General features: G+C 39.9%; 1 protein-coding gene across 1 annotated transcript; it reads right to left on the bottom strand.

Moving 5' to 3' along the window:
• Window positions 1–5,524: 5,524 nt before the first annotated feature.
• LOC138056954 (carboxypeptidase B-like) lies at window positions 5,525–20,500 on the bottom strand. The gene is made up of 9 exons (XM_068902945.1): window positions 20,331–20,500; window positions 16,588–16,669; window positions 15,623–15,829; window positions 12,520–12,618; window positions 11,404–11,616; window positions 10,135–10,219; window positions 9,722–9,924; window positions 7,999–8,083; window positions 5,525–6,829 (listed from the first exon to the last, which is right to left on the bottom strand). Exons 1-9 carry the CDS (start codon window positions 20,402–20,404, stop codon window positions 6,642–6,644), a joined length of 1,236 nt encoding a protein of 411 aa, XP_068759046.1. The 5' UTR covers window positions 20,405–20,500; the 3' UTR covers window positions 5,525–6,641.
• Window positions 20,501–20,893: the final 393 nt, after the last annotated feature.

The following is a 20,893-nucleotide window of genomic DNA, read 5'->3' as shown; positions in this document are numbered from 1 at the left end:
TGTGATACGTTTGGATAAGGTTAAAGAGATTACCAGGAGTGAACGAGGGTGTCTGGAGATCAGGACAATGGCTGCAAATATCTGTGGCCAGTTCTTCATTAACTATAATCCGTAAATTAACTACCAAGCAAGGTTTGGATTTTGCCTATCAAAAAAGCCTTGATGTACTTTATTTTGAAGGAAAACGAAAGTCTTGAGTCGAAAACTCAAAGACTTCAAATCTTGAGAAAATCTTTCTATCATTACTGAAATAACTTCAATTTAAGTTTCCAGTAATCCAAGATTAACTTAATCGGGCTTTTGAAAAAAGGCTACCAAATATAAACAGAGAATTGTGAACACCAGGGAATACCGGAAATGAATGTATTAATGTAACTACGTTCACGTTTAATAAGGCTTGGACTTTCTATGTTTTGTTTTGATTATGTAAGATTTAAATCAATAAAGAATTTCTTACCGTCTGCGATAAGCTCTTCTCTTCGTTCTTGGAATAGTTTATGCTCTTCTGGACCATACTCTTGAGTCAATTAAAGTGAACCTAAGATGAATAGACAGTACATTTTATTAGCTACGAAGTCTGACCATTCAAATGACAGTTACCAAGCAGTACTTCTCTGTGATGCTGCCGGTTTATTGTTCTTTCGAACTTTTGAGTCTATGGATGAAATCCTTAACTCTGACCATTCAAATGAAAGCTACTGAGTAGTTTTTTCCTGTTGTGTTGTTTATAATGTTATACAAGGCGATTTTTAATTTTCACTCTGAGGATAAAATCCTAAAGTGTGACCATTCATGTGAACACTACAAAGCAGCTTACTGCGATGCCTTACAGCTAAGCTTAAACCTTAATTCTAGCGTCGATACCGAAGAGGCAAACTGGAAAAATGTACCTTGGTACAACAAGAGCCGTTTTCCACACGAAAACTCTAACAACCTACGTTTTTACTGAATTAATGAAAAGTTCTGACATGAATAACACATACCTCACTTTTTCCATCCATATGTCGGAGTTCAAAACTTCGCCAATTCCGCGTCACGGATATTTTCACGAAATTGTAGTTCTTGAGGTTTTATGGGCAATTTTTATGGTTCAAATCGACGCCATTCGTTGGAAATTTTTTCTCACAACGAAAGCGAACATCAAATGCAAATTAGCCCCGCCTGAGATAATTAGATGCGAGTTTGGAAGTCCTGTGCACGTGCACTGTATTTGCACTAGCAGCACGCTTTTTTACGAGCTATGTTCTCTTTCAACAGTTAATGATTTTAGATCGTTGGAAGGTTTCGAAAAAAGGTCATCAAAAATAGCTTCTGTTTGAAATGTCACAGTGCTTAAAAGTTAAGTTTTTCATCATTTTTTTTCAAAGGACGTTGACAAAAAATGTTGAGTAGTAGAGACTGAAACCATAAAAAAATGAATAAATATTATTGATTAAAAAGACAAACGCAACTAGATTCATGTTAACAACGTTTCGACATCGTCCGATGTCATCGTCAGGCAATGAATTTTAATCGGATGAAGCATAACTTCAAAATTAAATAATTTAAAATTTAAATTTAAATAAATTTCAAAATTTAAGCGTAACTTAAAATTCATTGCCTGACGATGACATCGGACGATGTCGAAACGTTGTTAAAATGAATCTAGTTGCGTTTGTCTTTTTAATCCATTTTATCACAAGATCTAGACTTATTAAGGATAAATATTAAACAAATAGAACGACGAATGACCGACCAACCGAATGAAGTAACGGAAAAACGAGCGGTAGAATCGTCTTTGTTTCTAGGCCTCCTCGGTTATTCATCCAATATGGCGAACGCGTTTGGACTCGCTCTATCACTTTTGGCTTTTAATTTCAAGCACAAACTTTTGGTAGACATTGGTAGTAACGGGTTAAATCGTCAAATACACTAAAGAAGAGATCCTTGAAAATTCGTCAAGGTACATTGTTATTCGTCCATGAGGTCGAGGAAATGTAGCTCCTGAAATTAACATTCTCGTGGCTAGTGAAATGTACAAACATGGAGATCCACTAACTAAGAGGACCCCTATGGGTAAAGATGTTTGATGTTGTGTTTCTAGTCTGCTGTAGCCTATCGAAATGAGAAGTTGTAAGGTGAGATTTTGATACATACAGACATAGAAGATAGGGCATGATGCATATGAAATAACCCTGGTTTCATTCACACCTTATGCACCTATCAATGTTAAGCCCTAGGTCTATCCCCAAGGTGGGCATTTTGATCATATGACATAGCCCCATGGTGGAGAATTTGACATGGCCACCATCTTGGATAATGAAGAGGACTTGGAAATCAACCTTGTTCCCAAGGCTTTTCCGTCCCCAAGTAGTGAGGGAAAGGGCCTGGGAACGAGTTTGCCTGAAAATAACTCCGCCATCTTGGAAGATACCTAGAAGGAGTTTGAATGTACTTCCCACGTTCGTGACAGGTGGTTGAACCAAAGCATTGTGTGCACCAAGGTATAAATTGTATTAGTATCCCCCAACTAGTGGACTAATGCAAATCCTGCATCATGATTGGCTATGCTACTAGAGGACACTAATAGTCCTTGAGTAGCAAAAAGCCTGACGCTTTCTTTTATTTAATTCCCAATTAAATGTAACTTGCATTTGCTAACTTTATTATTGCCTTTCTGTCTGACTAGTTGGGTGATACTAAAACAATTCAATTAGACCGTTTGCCCTCAAGGGCCACGGGTCAATAGCCCATTCGGCTTCGCCTCATGGGCTATTGACCCGTAGCCAGCAAGGGCTACGGGTCTAATTGTTAATTATTCTGGCCACTTTTACTCGCCCCAGGGTGGGGGCTTTTGATACTTTTGGCCAATTATTTTGTCGCGGGGGTGGGGAATTTGACTTATTTTTTTAGGTATCATTTCATGGTATGTTGAAATTTCCACTCCTCTCAGAAATGTATTTATCAAATGGATGAAGTCTCTTTCCCTTAACAACCTCTACATCCACTTTAAAGCTTTCATTCTATTTCTAGGGAAAAATGAGGGCGAAAGAAGGATTTATCTTGTTCAAGAGGTTTGCACAGTCATTTGAATAACAAAAGGTATGTTGCAAACAGGTATGTTACCTATTCTACATAAATGAGAGTACCAGTATGTTAAGATGGCTGGTTATGGGGAAGTACATTGTAATCAACATCTGATTTCATCAGTGAGACTTATTATTATTATTCACAGGAGAAAAAAATCACTTCACCATCAGACATGACAATGCCCTTAATTTCCACACACTGCTTTCTTTTACTCAAAATGCTTTAGCTGTGTGTGAGAGCCTAGTCAAAACCTCTGTTAAATTTGGGCAAATTTCTTGGAACAAAAATGATAACAACTGAGGAGGAATGCCTTCATGAAATATGAATGTTAGCCTGGGTCATCGTAGACCTGTGAAGTCTAACTTTGTTTCATGACTCATGTTTGGAAGGGCCAAGGGTATTTTATCATCAAAATCAAGTAAAAGTGTCTTTATTGTTTAGAGGAGACATTTGCTTAAGTTATAACAATTTCTGCAAATGGTTGGTCTTGGTCTCATTCATAGTTTTCTAGAAAGGAAAGGAAAGGCCTTAGTCCCTATTCCAGAAACTTTGTTCCCTAATTTAATTGAGTTGGAGGTTAAAGGATTTACCAGTTTGTTTCACAACCCAGATGGTACTTAAGAGCCACAAAATGGAGTTGGTATATAATGTTACTACGGTGCACCCTTTACAAGACCAGACCACAACTCCATGATAAACCCCATGGTATACTTGCTCCTTGTGAATAGCATGTGGGTTATTTAATTTCTTGTAGATTTTAAATAATAATCTTGATGAGACAGGGCATACAATTTATAGTCATAATTTGAGAAGACTTGAAAGTTCTAAAACATTTGTTCTAACAATTTTGCAGAAAGGTAGCATTTGTAGCAAGTCCTAAACATTTGCACAATTTGGTAGCACTATGACTTTCTCTACAGTTTTTTACTTCTGCACAGAAGTCCAACATTTACCTTAAAGTGAGCAGACTGGCTGGTAGTAGGATTTGTTCGTGTGCCATGATGAATTTAGTCTGCATTACATACTGGTGTTAAGACTCCTGAACCACCCCCCAACCCCCCCTCCCCTCCCCCATTGACGTGTAAAATAGCCTGGTGTTACACAGAGTAAAATCTATTAAGTCTCACTCCTAGGAGTCAATGGGTTAAAGTGACTCCTGAACCACCCCTCCCCCTCCCCCATTGACGAGTAAAAGAGCCTGGCATTACACAGAGGGGATGTAGAGATTGTTAAGCCACTGAATCCTGAACTGCCCTGCATTGACAAGTAAAATCATCTGGTGTTAGACAGAGTAAAATCTGTTACCAGTAAGTCTTCCTTCTAGGGGTCAGTGGTTTAAGAGTGGTTCATGACTGCTTTCTTGCTTTCACAAATATCATGGTGTGAGTTAGCCCACCAAGTCAGGCCTTATTTTGGAGCAGGAACCTTCTGTTCATTTAGGCACTTTCTATAGTGTATTTTACACCTGCTCCTCTATCTTTATGTTCCATTGCTCCCCTTTGACTTACACCAGCTGGTTTTGCTTTTGTGGCCTCACTTGTCACATCATATCTCAACACGCAGTGGTTCAGTTGGTTGAACATCGAACCAACACTCAGTGTCTTTAAAAATAAACGGGGAGATTATAAGATCTGCCTTCATAATTTCAAATGTAAATGGTTAAACTTTCAAAGCTTCCGGTATAAGAACAATGTACTGCCCGGGGGGAGGGGTTACTCTCTTATATACGCTATATAGGTGTGTGCCGCCCTATAGGGTAGGGTTTTTGAGGTGCTCAGTCCTTAAATAGGGTATCCTTTTTGGTATTTTTGGTATTGTGATCCTTAGATATTCCTTAGATAGGATCACTAAATTGCAGTATCCACCCCAATGTGCAAAACGAAAAAGATATGGTCTATTAAAACTGTACTACACGCCTGAATACACGTTTTCAAGTTTAAAGAAGCGATTTTAAAGGGACGTTTATATAGCTTGTATTACTGTACTTGCGCTCCTCACTCCTACGCGGCCGTTAGGGGGCAGCCATTACTTGGGGTGTCGGGTTTGAGAACCTTGGCGGCACACACCTATCTTAATTTGTCGGAAGTACCCCTCCTCCCCTTCCCCTCCCCTCCCGGGGGGAAGGGTCTGTATGCCCTGTCTCACAACCCTGTCAATTAACACTGTCAGTGTGGGACGTTAAAGAACCCACACACATTTTGCTATGACACATAGAGCTCTCTGCATCAATCTCTTTCAATAGTGTGTGGCTTTTAACAGTTTTACGAAATACAACAAGGGTTAATTGTGGGATGATCAGGCCCACAGTTTTTACTCCATACTTGAGAATCCTTGAAAGTCTTTATAACCATTTGTGGATGGAATTACAAAGGCAGCATTTTCTCCTCAGTCATTTAAAGACATAAGTGTTGAAACGGCTGTACACTGTGGTCAAAGGAATGACACTGTAACTGTAATGTTGGACTCTATTTTTAAATGAGTGGTCTCACACTCTTGTTTTTAGGGCATTCATCTGGTGTATAGTCTGAAGACACACAGTTGATGACTTGTACATGCTGGACACGAGCGACGAGGTTGGTCACATTCCTTTATCTGTATACCATGAACACAATTTTCAAGTTTCGCTTGCCTTCTGATATAGACAGATTTCTGGACTCTCCCTCCCCCCCCCCCCCGTCTTAAAAAAAATAGGTATTTTTTGCATGACATAAACGTGTCAGTCAAGCTGAGGCTAATTTGTATACTGACATATTTACGTTGATCAAGTTCTCAGGTGAAAACGTGAAACGGTTCTCACAGGTCATGCACAATGCTGACATAGCCGCTTCATTAAATAAGGCTACTTCCTTTCTTTCCATATTTGAGATTACAAGGCCCTTCCATGCCTTCTTTTTAGCTCCCAACTCTTAATGACCCCATATCACGGAAGTAAACCGTTCTAAAGTGTTCGTAGCTGTTAAGTGGTCTCTTCTTTGTGCAATATCATGATTGTATCTTGGTAATTGCTCATAGATATTTACTTCAGTGTAGGCGAATCGACCTGTGGGCGAAACGACCTACATTCGGTGTATAAAGTAACAAGTGATAAATACAGTATTTGTAGGACATCTGCTCGGGTTAGAGGTGCTAATTAATTTTTACTTAATATCTCAAGCAGTTGTGTTGTTGGTTTGGCAAGCGTGTTCTGAAGGGATATGACCTTTGGTTTGTCCGGTGTATTCATATTCATACCGGGGTGTTTTCAAAAGAGCGCTGTAAAACCACGTTCGAAGTAGTTAATCACCTCAGTCAATCACGACAGACGTTGACAATCATATGAGCCAATCATCAGGCGCGGGAAAAAAGTACGCTTGAAGGTAACCGCTGTCGTATCATTTGTCTCTGATTGGGTTACAATATAACGTCCGATTTTTTTAGCTAATAAGAAAGCTAGCCTTTCGACCTTAAATTCACAAGAGCCCTTAACAATGCAAACTACTCTACAATGAGTAGAAAGTTAACTAAACGACTACTGAAGTGGAACTTAACACTTCTTTTCCAACGCAAACTACAATTTCTCTTCAGCTTCGTCATTACCATCTCATATTTTGTGTGAGGGCCTTCAATCCAGCAAATGTCTCTTTACCGACGGGAATAATTTTATCGGGAGGTAAGATGAATCCTCCCTGGCTACTGGACCTAGGACGCAGCTCAACACAGTAGGAATGGATCACTCCTAAGACACCGAATGTCCAGTCAGTTGTATCTCCAGTAGTGGGATCTAAAAAAAAATCCAGATATATAGTCACTCTTACAAGAAATCTTGGAGTGCATTTATAATCCAAAATTAAAGGAACGTTAATCGTCCCCCCTGGCTCCAAAATATACCCACAGAGGAGTACCTTAGCATTGCCATCAAAATTAGAAAGCATTCCTCTTTGTCAAATGCAAAAAAACTTAAGGTTACCGTTTTTATTCCATTAAACGCCACCCTCGATTAAACACCGCAGTTGGAAAGAAAAGTACCAAAAAAAGAAAAAAAAAAAAAAGAAACGCCGCCCTCGAATAAGCGCCGGACCCAATCAGAAGACTGTGTTGTTTATTCGAGGACTGCATAAGAAAAAGACAATTACATGTTGCAATTCGCCAATCAAAACCCGCCTTGGAAATTTATTTTCTTGTATGAAGATGTTTTTAAGTTTGAAGTGGCCATACTTTGCAGCTTTTTCGTCAGAATTTTCGCAATGTGCAATTCCGTTGTTGAGGCCAAGAATTTTGCCGGTATGACGAGACCGAACTTTCTCTGGAACTTAAACATGATTCTGTTTTAAATAATATTTACAAACGATCTACCGTTGCGATAATTGTTGTCAGTGATTTAAGAAATTTTGAAATAAATGTCGCCCTTGAAAAAAACCGCCGCATCGGAGACGCTCAAAATTTAATAAACGCCCAGCGTTTAATCGAGTAAACACGCTGGTAAACCCTGTCTAAGGGAGACGCCGTTATCGTGAGTGAGATGGCATAATGCTCTGACTCGAGTTCGATTGCATATTGCAACTTGTATGCAGGATTGCAACTGACCCTTTTCGGCACTGAAATGGCAAGATATGGCTCGAGTGCCCCAAAACGTGCGGGTGGCGAGACTACCTATAGCTATCCACATAGTCTCGGCACCTCTGTGTTTTGGGGCAACCACACCACAAGCATTTCCATTTTACACGACAAAAATGGGAAGTGCTGAGCCTTAAATGTTAAGCACCGGGACCAAATTCAAACGGGTACCCGAACAGGGAAAGGAATAAGTAACGAAAAAGGCAACCCGGCGTTTAAATACAGAAAAAAACGAAAGCAAAAAGGTAAAAAAAAAACTGTCATGGTAACCACACTCTCGCAAAATTTAACAAACTTCATCCGACACTTTAATACCGAGAACACAGCTTTACTCACAGATTGTGATAGCCGCTGGACCGTATTTGTAGCTGGTGCCATAGACAGCTCGAAGGGCATCAACAGCAGCTTTCATGGCCACTTTCTAGTTTCAATAAAAACAAAGAAGTATATTCAATACATCATCCATTCAATTTAAACACTGGTGTTGGAGGGTTATTTTTGTAATCTAAACCGAAAGTGTCATCACTTCGTACTGGCTGTTTGACTAGTGTGAAAAGGTCTCTATCACAAAGAATCGTTTCCTTAGTTATAGAGTAAGCACAATGGTAATCTACCTCGTCCCTAGGGCCTTCTCCTCTGAGAGAGAAAAAGGCCCTGGGGACGAGGTTGGGGACAGGGCTGGCGCAGTGGCGCCAATGTGGCCTCGGTTCGATTCCCAGACGCGGCGTCCTATGTGGGTTGAGTTTGTTGGTTACGCACTCTGCTGTTTTTCTCCGGGTTTTCCGATTTTTCCCTCTCCTCAAAACCAATGCTTGATTCGATTTACTGAGTTTCTTTATGATGAAAAGCCCATTTTGTAATAGACCATTTTCGAATTCTCACGGCTGGACTGGATCTAGCATGAAATGGAGGCTAATGCGGGCAAATCTTTTCACACACAAATAGGCCATTTCCGAGTTCATGTCTGCCTCCTCTTCAAAGTGAGTCTAAGTGCGAAGTATTTGTGATGGTAACTTGGACTCGCTTTGAAGAGGAGGCAGACATGAACTCGCAAATGGCTTATTAATTTGCCCGCATTAGCCTCCATTTCATGCTAGATCCAGTCCAACCGTTAGAATACGAAAACTGGCCTATTTGGAAAGCCTAAATAAATACATAAATAATGAACTCAGATCTATATGTACAAAATTGGAAGTAATATATTTTCTCGCCCCCTTCGATTCTTAGCTTTAACATCACTTGTGTCTCGAAATACGAACAATCAACGTCAAAACGTCCCCCCTCCCTAAACCCTAAACCCTAATCCTAACCCCCCTCCTGGAACTCCGCGCAAGTAAAAATAAACTGTTATGAGGATCTGGACGTAACAAAAAGCAAAATAAACGTTACCATGAGCTCTGCTGTAGGAAATGTGTTGTTCATACTAAGACTAAGACAATTATGAAATACACATTTGAGCTGTGAAAGGAGCGTGGCATGGTTTTAAGCTGATCTAAGATCTTAGCATACTTCGTGACGCTTGTCAGTATTAAAGGCCGAGACACACTAGGCGACAAGTCGCAGCGACAGGTCTCTGCGACAAGTCGCTCCGTGTGTGCTACTTGCAACACAAGTCGCTGCGACACGACGCCTGTTTGGTGCACACGCAGAGGTCTCGTATGAGGGGAGAATGTGAACTAGTTTTCTAATTCAATATGGTGGACCATATGACGCTCTCTCATTGGTTCATTTAAATTATGTCGCAGCGTCTTGTTGCCTGAAGTGTACACACGGTGCGACAACGCTGCTTTCGCAAATTTTGTCGCAGCGATCAGTCGCACGAATTGAAACCAGTTTGAATTCGTGCAACTGATCGCAGCGACAATGATTTAACAAAATTAACCGTGTCACACAAGGCGAATTGTTGCGGCGACTTGTCCCTGCGACGTGTCGCAGCGACTTATCGCCTAGTGTGTCCCGGCCTATAAGCTGGACGTTGGCGAGTGCACTCGTGTGACTCTCGTGAAGCAACAAGTTTACACTAGCTTAGAGGTACCGTTACCCACCAGTGTAAACCCACCTGTTTGTCGTAGTGTGGAGGGTAAGCGTTCGTGTATCCCCAGGGACTCATCCACATCTGAGAATATGCGTGGAAGTCAATGTAACCCTTGATCTCACGCCTTCGACTGTACAAATATTTGGCCACGTTGTGTGTGACTTTTTCCGAAAATGGACGGGGTCCGGTGTAAATGTCACTGCTGGGACTACTAGAGGTTCCCACTCCTAGATGATATAGAAATATGGGTCAAACTGGTAAAAAGGGGAGCGCGCGTTGGATATGAGATGGTAAAATAGAACTTTCATCACGAAGCTTTGATCTGTGTTGTTTAAAAGTAATTTCTGGTTTAAGGTCAGTTTAGTCACATAGCGAGAAAGGGAGAGCAATCGGTCAAACTACTCAAGGCAGACAGCACGCTCTGCAATTCATCCTACCTGCAAAATGGTAGTTGAAATTTCTGTTGGGGTCAGCGCCATAGCCTCTACTGTATGGCTTTCTGGTCTTTCTCCACATGCGGTTCTAGAGAATGTATGGAAATCAGTCATTCAGATGAGTTATTCAGCCAAACGCTCGTGATCTGGAAATTCATGCCAATAAGCCTTTCGGTTCTGTTAAGCACTTTGGAAAGAGATTTTATAAAATCTGGATTGGTCCCAGTATGAAGGAACTGCTGTTTGTCGAAGCTCGCTAGCAACTGTGGACCCGACCCGTATTGGAACGAAGTAAATCTTGCATGGTCGAAGAGCGTTCCATTCAAGAGGTTACTATAACAACACCAGAAGGGATTAGCGTAGAAATTTTGGAAGCTTGAATAACCGCAATCAAGATACACAACAACAGAAGAATTGAATGACAGCGGAAAACTAACGGAATGAATTACTTCTCGAAACAGTGAAGATCGAAATGGACGAATCACAGCCTTTGAAAATCAACCAATCACAACTGAGTACCCTGCTTACCATCGACAAGTAAAAATCATTTGATTAAATACAAGGCAAAATAAAATTATCTTTATCTCTCTATTAAGCAACGACAACGGCGACGGCAACGAGAACGTCACTAATTTGCATATTAAGTGGGCACTGAAAACAATAACTTTGCACGCCCTGCAAGTGCATTTTTCACTTTTGTCCATTTCTTTGCCGTCGTCAGCAAAATAACAACGAGAAATAGCCAAATTTGAGGTTTATGAAGAACGTCGGCACTTGAAGAGAAATTTTCATTTTCTCCCCTAAATTAAGCGCCATTCCGACCAGTGTCATTTTTGAGGAACTACCACACCCTTGTCACATTAAAAAGGCACGAAGTGATGTTGAAATTTTGTTTCATTAAAACACACGTTTTTCACAGAAGGCATCATTCTATTTCCAAATTGACTTCAAAAGGTAGAAAGAACTCGTTAAAATTACTTAAATCTCCAAATTGAAGACTTGTAGCTTTAATAACGAGTGATTTATTAGCCATCAAAAACTTATAAATGCCTGGGTGTCAAAGGCGCTACTGATCCCATGCATTTTTTGTAAACTTTTGAAATTTCAAAGCATAATTGCTCAGAGATCATTTGGTATATCGAGTTCAAAATTTCAGAGATAGTACGATTTTCAGAGATAGCTCATTTTTGTAACCTTCAGTTCTTCGCAAACTGATTAGAAAAAACGATAACGAGGCAAAAATGAGAACAAAGCTAAAACTGGTCAACTTACTCGCGTATGGGTGTACTCATATCCATCCACGTTAAAAACTGGCAAGATGATCCATTCATATGTAGCCAGCATGTTCCTGACAACACTGTCGCTGTTGCGAGTCTCCAACATTTTTCTGATCATGTACATGCATGTGGCTGGACTGATCCATTCTCTTGCGTGAATTCCGCAGTTGAAAAAGAAAATCCCTTGCGTGTTGTCCGAGGACTTGATCTGGAAGACAAATAACGGAGAAGGACCTCAGGAAGTTTTAAGAAAGGTAAAGAAGCTATCTTTTAATAATTAAGATTGAAGTACGATCGTAGTCGTCATCGTTTCTTAAACTCCACGGTATCTTTTGTTAAGACAAAACAGTAATGAACTAAAAGTTCGTGCCTCTGTGTGCGTCTCACTAGACGTACAAGCACAACGAATACACGAAGCGATTGTAGTCTTTGGGTTTTCGTTAGGGTAAGTATATTTCGAAGGGTTCTACACCATGACTATATAAAATGCATTGACTAACAATTCGGTTAGCCTTCACTAAGTTACAGTCATCTTGCATGTACTCTTTTCCTGTTAAGCCTAAACGGCGTCATATAGCTAATTTGATTTGGCCTGTTTCTGCATCAACATGCGGCGACGCTCGGCACAGGCGGTCCGTTTTACATGTCAGTGGCTGATTCTGCCAAATTGGTTTCATATACCGTAAGTCTTTTTGAGACAGGCCAGCCACTTTTCACAGGAGAGGGAAGAAAAGTTCACAACATCGGGAACTCCCTGACCTTCTCTTTGACAATAGTGTGTCATACTTCTTTAATGTCCGTCCGGAGTCTATGCTGGAAAAGGGTTTGTAATACAGGGGCCGGTAGACGGTTTATGGTCTACATCCGTGACGGCTTAAAAGACTCGTTGAACGTTTGATCAGTAGAAGATGAAATGACAAAGGCAGCGCTTTTTCTTCAGTCATTTCAAGAACGTCAGTGTTGGTCCAGCCGAGATTAAAACCCATTACTTCCCCCACAATAGCCGGACCTATACTCTTCCCTGAAATGAATCAAGCGGTCTCTGTCTCAGACCCTCGAGTAGTTTTCTGTCCGATCTACTCACACAACGATCAAACACTGTTTGACTCACCTTAATGGCAAGCTGATCGCGATTCTCGTAGGATTTTCCCAAGCTGAAAACAGATGCAAACGAATATCGGGATGCAAGGCTTTTCAGTTCCGAGTGTATCTGTATATTGAAGGGACAAAGGAAAATAATCAAATTATTAAACTGAAGTGTAATTAATTACTAGTTTGAAGCTCTCTATAACGTTTTGAATTTTGTATTGCTACCGGTATTTGGGATATCATTATTATCGTAGTTATAATAAATGTTTAAAGGCGAAGATCCATTTTACTTGATGAATATACTGTATATATACCATTATTATTATTATTATTAGAGCAGTATAAGACGTATGAATGCTACTAAAATAAGCTCGCACCGCGTGACCTATGTTGCTGACAAGAATTTGCGTAAAAATCTAAATCTTAACCCTTAAAATCCAAAAGTAAAAGAAATTACAAAATCAAAACTAATCTAAATAAACAGGTTCTCTCTTGAGTAAGTATCATCCGTCCTTGATCAAGTTCACTTGGTTATGACTTTCAAGGTGCGAGCGATGTTTAAGGAGCTCGACAGTACCGCCTTTTGCATCCTCTTCAAAATGTCAAGTGTACGTGAATCGAAGATCCTGTTCATCTGCACTTCAAGTTCCTTCGACCAACCACCCAGTACGTCCATGATGACGTTAAGTTGTACGATCAATAATAATAATAATAATAATAATAATAATAATAATATAATAATGCTTTATTTATATAGCGCTATTTCCCTTTAGCCAAATAGCGCTTTACAATAATTACAATCCAAAATAGGAAAATTTACAAGTAGCAACAGGATGGATTTTTACAATTTTCAGGTAAAAACTATATCAAAACTATTTTAAGATATTAAGGCTATATTTCCAGGTAAAAGACTATATTACATGCTAATCTAAGTTATAACATTTTTTAAAAAGGTATGTTTTCGTATAGGTCTTAAAACTTGGTAACGAGCTACTCTGTCTGATAATGTCGGGGGGAGAGTTCCATAAACTGGGTGCTGCAAAAGAGAAACACCTATGGCCATAACTTACTAGCTTGACGGGTGGTATTTTTAGTAGGTTTTTAGAGGAAGATCTCAGATTCCTAGTTGGTGCATAGGGCTCTAATAGTTTGGGTAACGCTTGATGAGTTCGAAGCGTAGGGGTCCGTACTTTTCCATCTTTTCAGCCTCTTTCTGGGATGTCCCAGTCTATGCAGTCTATGCAGTCTATTATTATAATTATTATTATTATGTACATGAGACGCTTTAGCTCCGGCGGATGTTATGCCGACATTACACCAAAGAAGCGAACCATAGCCAATGGCCAAAGGTCCTTTGTGTCATTTCTTCTCCTTCAGCTGTCCAACACCTTCCTTAGAATCCTGGCTGTGCCTAACAAGGCTGTTTTCTGTAACAGTCCCGTTCTGATCGTAACACCTAGCTTCTCAAGCCATGCATCCAACCTCTTGCTTACAACTCCGAGTGCACCAACGACTACTGGAACTACTTCCAGATGCCTAATTCCCCATAGTCTTCCAATTTCTCTCTTAAGGTCCTGATATTTCTCAATCTTTTCACCTTCCTTTTCATACACTCTGTGGTCCCAGGGTGAAGCCCTGGGATTATTATTATTATTATTATTATTATTATTATTATTATTATTATTATTATTATTCGATTCTCTCCAGTTGTTGGGTGTTCTATTGGGTAATGTTTATTGTGTCTCAGCGACTCCCCGTGTCTGAGACACAACACTTTCCGCAACAGTTGAGCAGTTCCAAGAATTAACAATTATTGGATGAGGTTGAGCATGTTAGCGATAATTATCAAGGCCAAAGTTTGTGTTATCTGCTGAAGCCGAAGGCTGAGGTGAATAACACAAACTGAGGTCTTGATAATTATCGCTAACATGCGAAAACCGAATTCAATAATTGTTTCATTATGCATATTCCTGAGCTGAGCTCCGCCATGACAAAACTGATCAAACTGCTGGTTAGTGTGTCAGGTGACGTCACTTCTGCATGCATAAAACTATTGTCTGTAGGTATGACGTCAATTCTACATATATGAAATCTATTGTTTGTAGGTATGACGTAAGAGAAACAGAGCAAGCAAGAATTAGCTGCGTGCTTATAGCCAATCAAAATCGAGCTGGTGACACCAATGTATAATAATGGCTGTTAATTGTACACTTCCAAGGAAGTCAAGTACATCTATTGTACCAAACCAGGTCTTTGCACCTTTCGATATGCTTCCAAGAGCACCAATCACGATAGGTATTATTGTGACTTTCGACGCTCTATAAATCCTTCTGATTTCAAATGCTAGTTGAAGTTGAAGTTCTTTTCCCAGGATGATCTTACACCGATATTTCCACCTTAAGAGCGGGTCATAACAAATGACCAAGGGTCCTATGTTATTTCGCTCTCCAATGTTCACTTGTCTAGCACTCTTGTCAGTATCCTAGCAGAGCCTGGCAGTGTTGTCTTCTGCAGAAATGCCTTGCTTACTTTTATACCTAGCGGGACAATGCATTTACCTAAATATTTCGTAACAAAGCCAAGTGCATCCACCACAAGAGAAATGAAAAGCACCTTTCTCATGTTTTACATCTTGATATTTTTATACTTTCTGTACTTTTTACCATCAATTCTGCAATCACCGGGGACTGCAACATCAATAATCTTACCGACCTATTCTTTCTTCTCAATCACTGCAATGTCTGGTCTTCTTGCTTCTATTATGTGGTCACACTGTATAATTGTTACATCCCGTAAAATCTTTGCTTCGTCCTTTTCAAGAACACTGTACGGTTCGTGGGTCATATAATCTGTCATTTCTTTTCAGATTATGTACTTAGCAAAAAACCTCCAATGAATAATTTTTGCAAATTTATCATGCCTTCGCTTGTGCCAATTTTTACTTTCGGCACTCACACACAACATGGTCAGGAGTGAATGAAAGAGTTATTATTAGTATTATTATATTATTAAAAGCCGGGAGCTTTTTGGATATGTTTTACCTTATTGTCTGCCAAGACACAGAACTGAGCTGCATTTCATAGACACGCACTTCGTGCATTAAACAAAAAAATCGCATACGTCACCTCGCCGAGTCGGTGATATTTGGAATCAAAGCCGCCAGCCCTTGGCGATGCCTTCTCAGCATCAATGAGCGATGCCACGTCATTGGAATCGACCTTAAAACTGATTCCAGCACCATCTAAGAGATCTTCAAGTTGCGTTGCAGAGGCTGGATCGACATGAATGTCCACTGGATTTAGAGAAGGAGACGGATAGCTCCAAAAATCGATCTAGATTGAAAAAGATGAATTAGTTTGTAAGAACATGAGAAAATATACTGTCTTAGTGGGTGGTGGATAGAGAAGTTTCTCACTGAGTGTCGAATTAACAAATCGAATGTGGTTCAGTTGTCGATAAGAGTACAAACAACGCTGAACCACATTCGATTTGTTTTTTACCACAATATTCAACGTCAAAGAAAATGTTTATTTCAGAGCGTGACCAAGATAGAGACAGAAAGAAAGAGCACACGCTGTCTATAACTTTCTTGCAATCTGATTGGTTTATTTCTCAAATTGAGCGGCTCTGATTGGCTATAGAGGTTTTGCACGGCAGCCATGTTGCATGGCAGGAACAGTAGATTCTTTTTCCTATGGGAACAAATGTTTTTTCTAATGCAAAACATTTTAATTGTTCCTGCAACATGGCTGCTGTGAAAAACCTCTATATATTACGACAATGAACGTTGGCAACGTTGTCTAGACTCTTATCCTTATTCGACAACGGCAAAATTGTCAATCAGATTGCTAAATTACAGACAACTGCCATAAGGATTAAATTCGTGATTGCTTTTGGTGATTGGCTTAAAATGCTTCGGTCACAATCTCGTCCAATCGAAGGCAAGGAATCTAGACTGGTTTAAAAGAGCGTAACCCGGCTGTATAGTAGGCCTTTATGCGCGGAAGACGTTGCGCAAATGGCAACAAACAGATGTCCTTCAAAACTCGCCGGATGAACTGGAGAACTCAAGAACTATGGGTATACTTACACCATCGTCTCCTTGCTTCAGGAGTTTGTCTAAGAAATCCACATCGGCCTGAGTCTTGGGATATGCCCGATACAGTTTGTGCCTAAAGCAAAAAAAGAAAAAGCAACCATATTTAACGTCGATAACTCGTAACAGTAATTCAACTGACAAACCTGAGGTCGGCGGTGCGCTCATTTTACTCCCCCCTCTCCATCAGTGCTCCGTTTTACGGGTATTTAAAGCTAATTAAGGTACACTGATAGGAAAGAAGTCGAAACAAGGATGTGAGATTCGGGAATCGAACTCGGGACCTCTTGCACGAAGGCCGGAAGAAATGAGAATTGGGAGAGATAGTAAAGAAAAGGTTGGAAGGCAACCCGTTGTAGAATTCATCAACTGGGATTGGGCATCCAGTGCGCATACCTTGGAAGCCACCAGCGCAAGAGAGCATACCAAACCCTTCCTTTGGTTATCAAGCACGCCGTATACCTCACAAGATCAGATCATGCGAAATCAGCATTAGTTCGCTACGAGATGGGTTGGTGAAGATGATGATGGAGGACGCAATGTAGTCGTAGATGACAGTGTCTGCCACAGCTATCAATGAACTCTTCTGCAAGTGGCCGTTGGCGCTCAATCGGGCTTCCAAGTGATAAATGAATGTTTTTAAAAATTGCGAGAACTCGCTGTGAATGTTATAGATTGCGGCTCTCGGTCTTAAATCAAAGAATGTGTTTATCTGTGTTTTCAACCAAGAAAATTACCTGGAATACAGCGATTGATTTTCTTACCTTTTGATCAAATCCTTCCGTTTACCTGATACCGCTTTACGCTCTTCCAAGCTAGTCACCGTTTTTGAACTGCAGCGGGACTCTGTTTGGCCGGCTTAGGCAATTCAACGCGAGAAGTTCGCTTTGCCTGCGGTGTAGATGCCTTAATTTTCGGGCGCGTATGTTGAGTTTCAAGTTGTTGGTTCTCTACTCTGCTCGGAGAAGTTTTCTCCGGGTTCTCCGGTTTTCCTCTTTTGGCAAAAACCAATTTGATTTGATAAGTATTAATTTGAATTGATTTCGTTTGTGCACGACCCCACAAGCTATTCAGCTTTGATCATCATCGTGTGAAAATAAAGTTTTGTCATTATTATTATCACTTTTATTATTATTATTATTATTATTATTATTATTATTATTATTATTATTATTATTATTATTGAACGTATCTGGCGAAATCCTTGCAATAACTTCGTTCAGGGTTAAAGGCAAAGGTTTTTTTAAAGCGCTTTGAATAAAATATTTGCATAGCTTTCCAGATGGTTCCTCCGAAAAATTCAATATCATTTCCAGTGTGTCTTTGTTGTCCCATTAAAACAAAGAGAAAGTAGCTCAACAAACCTTCTAAAATGAAGACGAATAAGGTTTAATAGCAGTCTCTTTGGTCGCTCTTTATGTGACAATTTCAGTGTAGGTTAATAATTTTAATACAACAACGACGGAAACAAGAATAAAGACCCGCGCAAAACGGTTTTCAACATTTGCTTCAACATCCCTTCGATTTTCAACCGTGTTGATACATGTTGACTCGACGTTGAATCGAAGTTGAATCAACGTTTTCGAACTCATTAATAATTCATAAGCCAAAAAACAAAAGAAATCACTACCATGAAGGAAGTTTGGATATGTGGTCTTAATTAGCATAAAATTTCGCCAACTTTGATCCCAAATATGTCTTAAAATACTGATTCTTTTGAAAAGCAATATCAACCACTCGAAAGAGTGTTTCATCAGATATCCAACCAACTCGAAATCGGTTAAAAAACTCGGCCTTCGGCCTCGTTTTTCAACTCGCTTCTCGGTGTTTGGATATCCGATGAATCACTCCTTCTCGTGTTTGATATATTACAACTGTACTTGAAACCGTTTGGCCACCGCAGCAGACAACATCGTTCAACAAAATCGAACGGATATTAACAACCCCTCAAAAAATGCTTTTAATAACTTAACAATGGGAAGTACGTTGTCCATTTTTGTACTTATTTTAACGATGAAATGATAAATGAAATGGATCATATATGAACTGCGGATATGAAATCAAGTGAAGCTATGATCCTGGCAGTTATGAACGCAATTTTTGCAATTGCGTAAAGAAGCCTGAAAAGTTCAGGACTTCAACGGGATTTGAACCCGTGACCTCGCGATACCGGTGCGACGCTCTAACCAACTGAGCTATGAAGCCACTGACGTTGGGAACTGGTCGTTTGTGGGTTCTAATGTTCCCGTGAGGCATGAATCAACGATGAAATGATATATATGAAATGGATCATATATCAACTGCGGATATGAAATCAAGTGCAAGCTATGATCCTAGAAGTTATGAACGCAATTTTTGCAATTGCAAGGACCATAGCTTCACTTGTACTTATTTCATTGTCATTGTGAGTCATTGTGGAGAACCTTAGTACGCGATGATAAATTTTCATTTTTTCTCTCTCTCTGTCTCTCTTCAGTCTAATTTCTTCACAATTTTACTCCCAAAAGGACTTGCAATAATTTCGAAACGATGAGGATAGCTTGGAGTTGAATTTTAAGACGACGTTCTCGTGGTCACCGGGTCGTTTTTCTGTGATATCAATGTATTTTCATGCAAGTACCGTCTGTAGAAGGTGTTGCCAACTTTGCAATGAAAGTTTCAGCCAGGGTAGATGTAAATATTCGTGAACTTGTAAGGCGTGTTTGTTTGAATGAGACATCCCGGAATGAAATAAGGCTTAAAAGCATGTCTTTATCCTACTGAACAGTTGAATTCGCAATGAAGCTAGCAGAATAGCTTCAATGAAATGGTTAATTCCCATTTATTTCGTCCATACTTTCAACGGGGCGCCTAGCTGTATTCCCCCCTCGTGTGCGTTAAGCTAGAAAATATCGGTTAAATCTAATTTTTATTCTGAAAAAAGGCCGTATAACCTGTGACAAAAAGAATTTCACGTACCATATAGTATTATGCTTAATACCCTCATTTGGCCAATGAAATTTTAAGAATTGCGTTTTATAAGACAACGATTTCACTAACACGCATCATATTCGTGTGAACGCTCTTGTTGAAGAAGCCTTATGCCTTGCTGAATTAGCATTAAAATCGGAGGTAGAAGAAGCGATATTCTTTTGATATCAAAATTATTGGGTTTACTTTTACATGGAAAAACTGTATTTTCCATTCCTTGTTACCAAAATAAAATCACATGTGATATCAGTCGAACCTTTGTGTATAATGAAAATATCACGGGTCTTCAATAGCTCAGTTGCAGTGAATCCGAACTTAGATATCGCTTGGGTCGTGAAATTTTGTGTCGCGTTTAGTGGAACTGCTGTTTATCGTAAAAGCAGAAAAATTCCGTTATTCTATCATGTCTCGCTTCTTTGAGGACTTTCTTGATATCTGGAGCAAGAAATCAGCGAGCTGGGTTTCTTCCCTTTTTGGCAAAACGCAAAAATGTCCGTATCAGTTTATTAGAGAAGAGCGAACGTCCAAAACTCAAAGTAAGTTGTTTGATTTTATCTGATGTTTCGCCGATTTTCCAGCCGCGACGAATGAGCTACGCCCGTTTCACATAAATGCGATACTAAATATCTGTATTATTCAAATTCACATTTGTTCGTAATTAAGATATTAACACGTTATCAGTCAAAGGCCTCAACACTTCTAACGATTTGCTCAACATCGAATTTGCATCAGAAATGGAGTTTGACCGATTCGGGAAAATCACTTACCCTTGAAAAGACTCTGGCTCGCTGAAAGCCGCTCCGATGAGAAGGGCGAAAACGAATCCTTGTACCGGTGCCATTGTTGCTACCTGATAGCGTTCTGCGTTTTGTATTCGGATAGGATCCTGTATATTTCTACACTTGTGCCACTGAACAACACGTTCCCCTATTCGCCCCCCCCCCCCCCCCCTCTAACTAACTAAACGTAAAACAAGGGGAGGTGGGAAGGGCTGCGATGAAGTGTTTTCAGTTTAATTTGTTAAGTCAAGAAATTTTATTGTCAATGATTTCAAAGCTTTAGTTTGCAAAGGACATAAAGATGTAAGGATAGAGAGAGTTTCTCCTCTAGTTATCTCAATTCTCAAATCTTATCCCGGATTTTAATGCAGCAAGAACGGGCATTGCTGCCTTTAGTTATTGCACCAGTAGTAAAACTGTTTAACCAGCCGAATGTTCTCACAAAGTTTCATTGATCTTTCAAATGCTATTGGAACGCGCAAATCAACATCGCAGTTCAAGGCTTTTTTTCACTAATGGAATATTTCGTCTGTGCAAACAATCGCTGAGAA

Source organism: Montipora capricornis, chromosome 7 (genome assembly GCF_036669925.1).
Source record: "Montipora capricornis isolate CH-2021 chromosome 7, ASM3666992v2, whole genome shotgun sequence".
In the NCBI taxonomy this organism is placed as follows: Eukaryota; Metazoa; Cnidaria; class Anthozoa; order Scleractinia; family Acroporidae; genus Montipora; species Montipora capricornis.
This window is presented reverse-complemented; position numbering and strand designations above follow the sequence as displayed.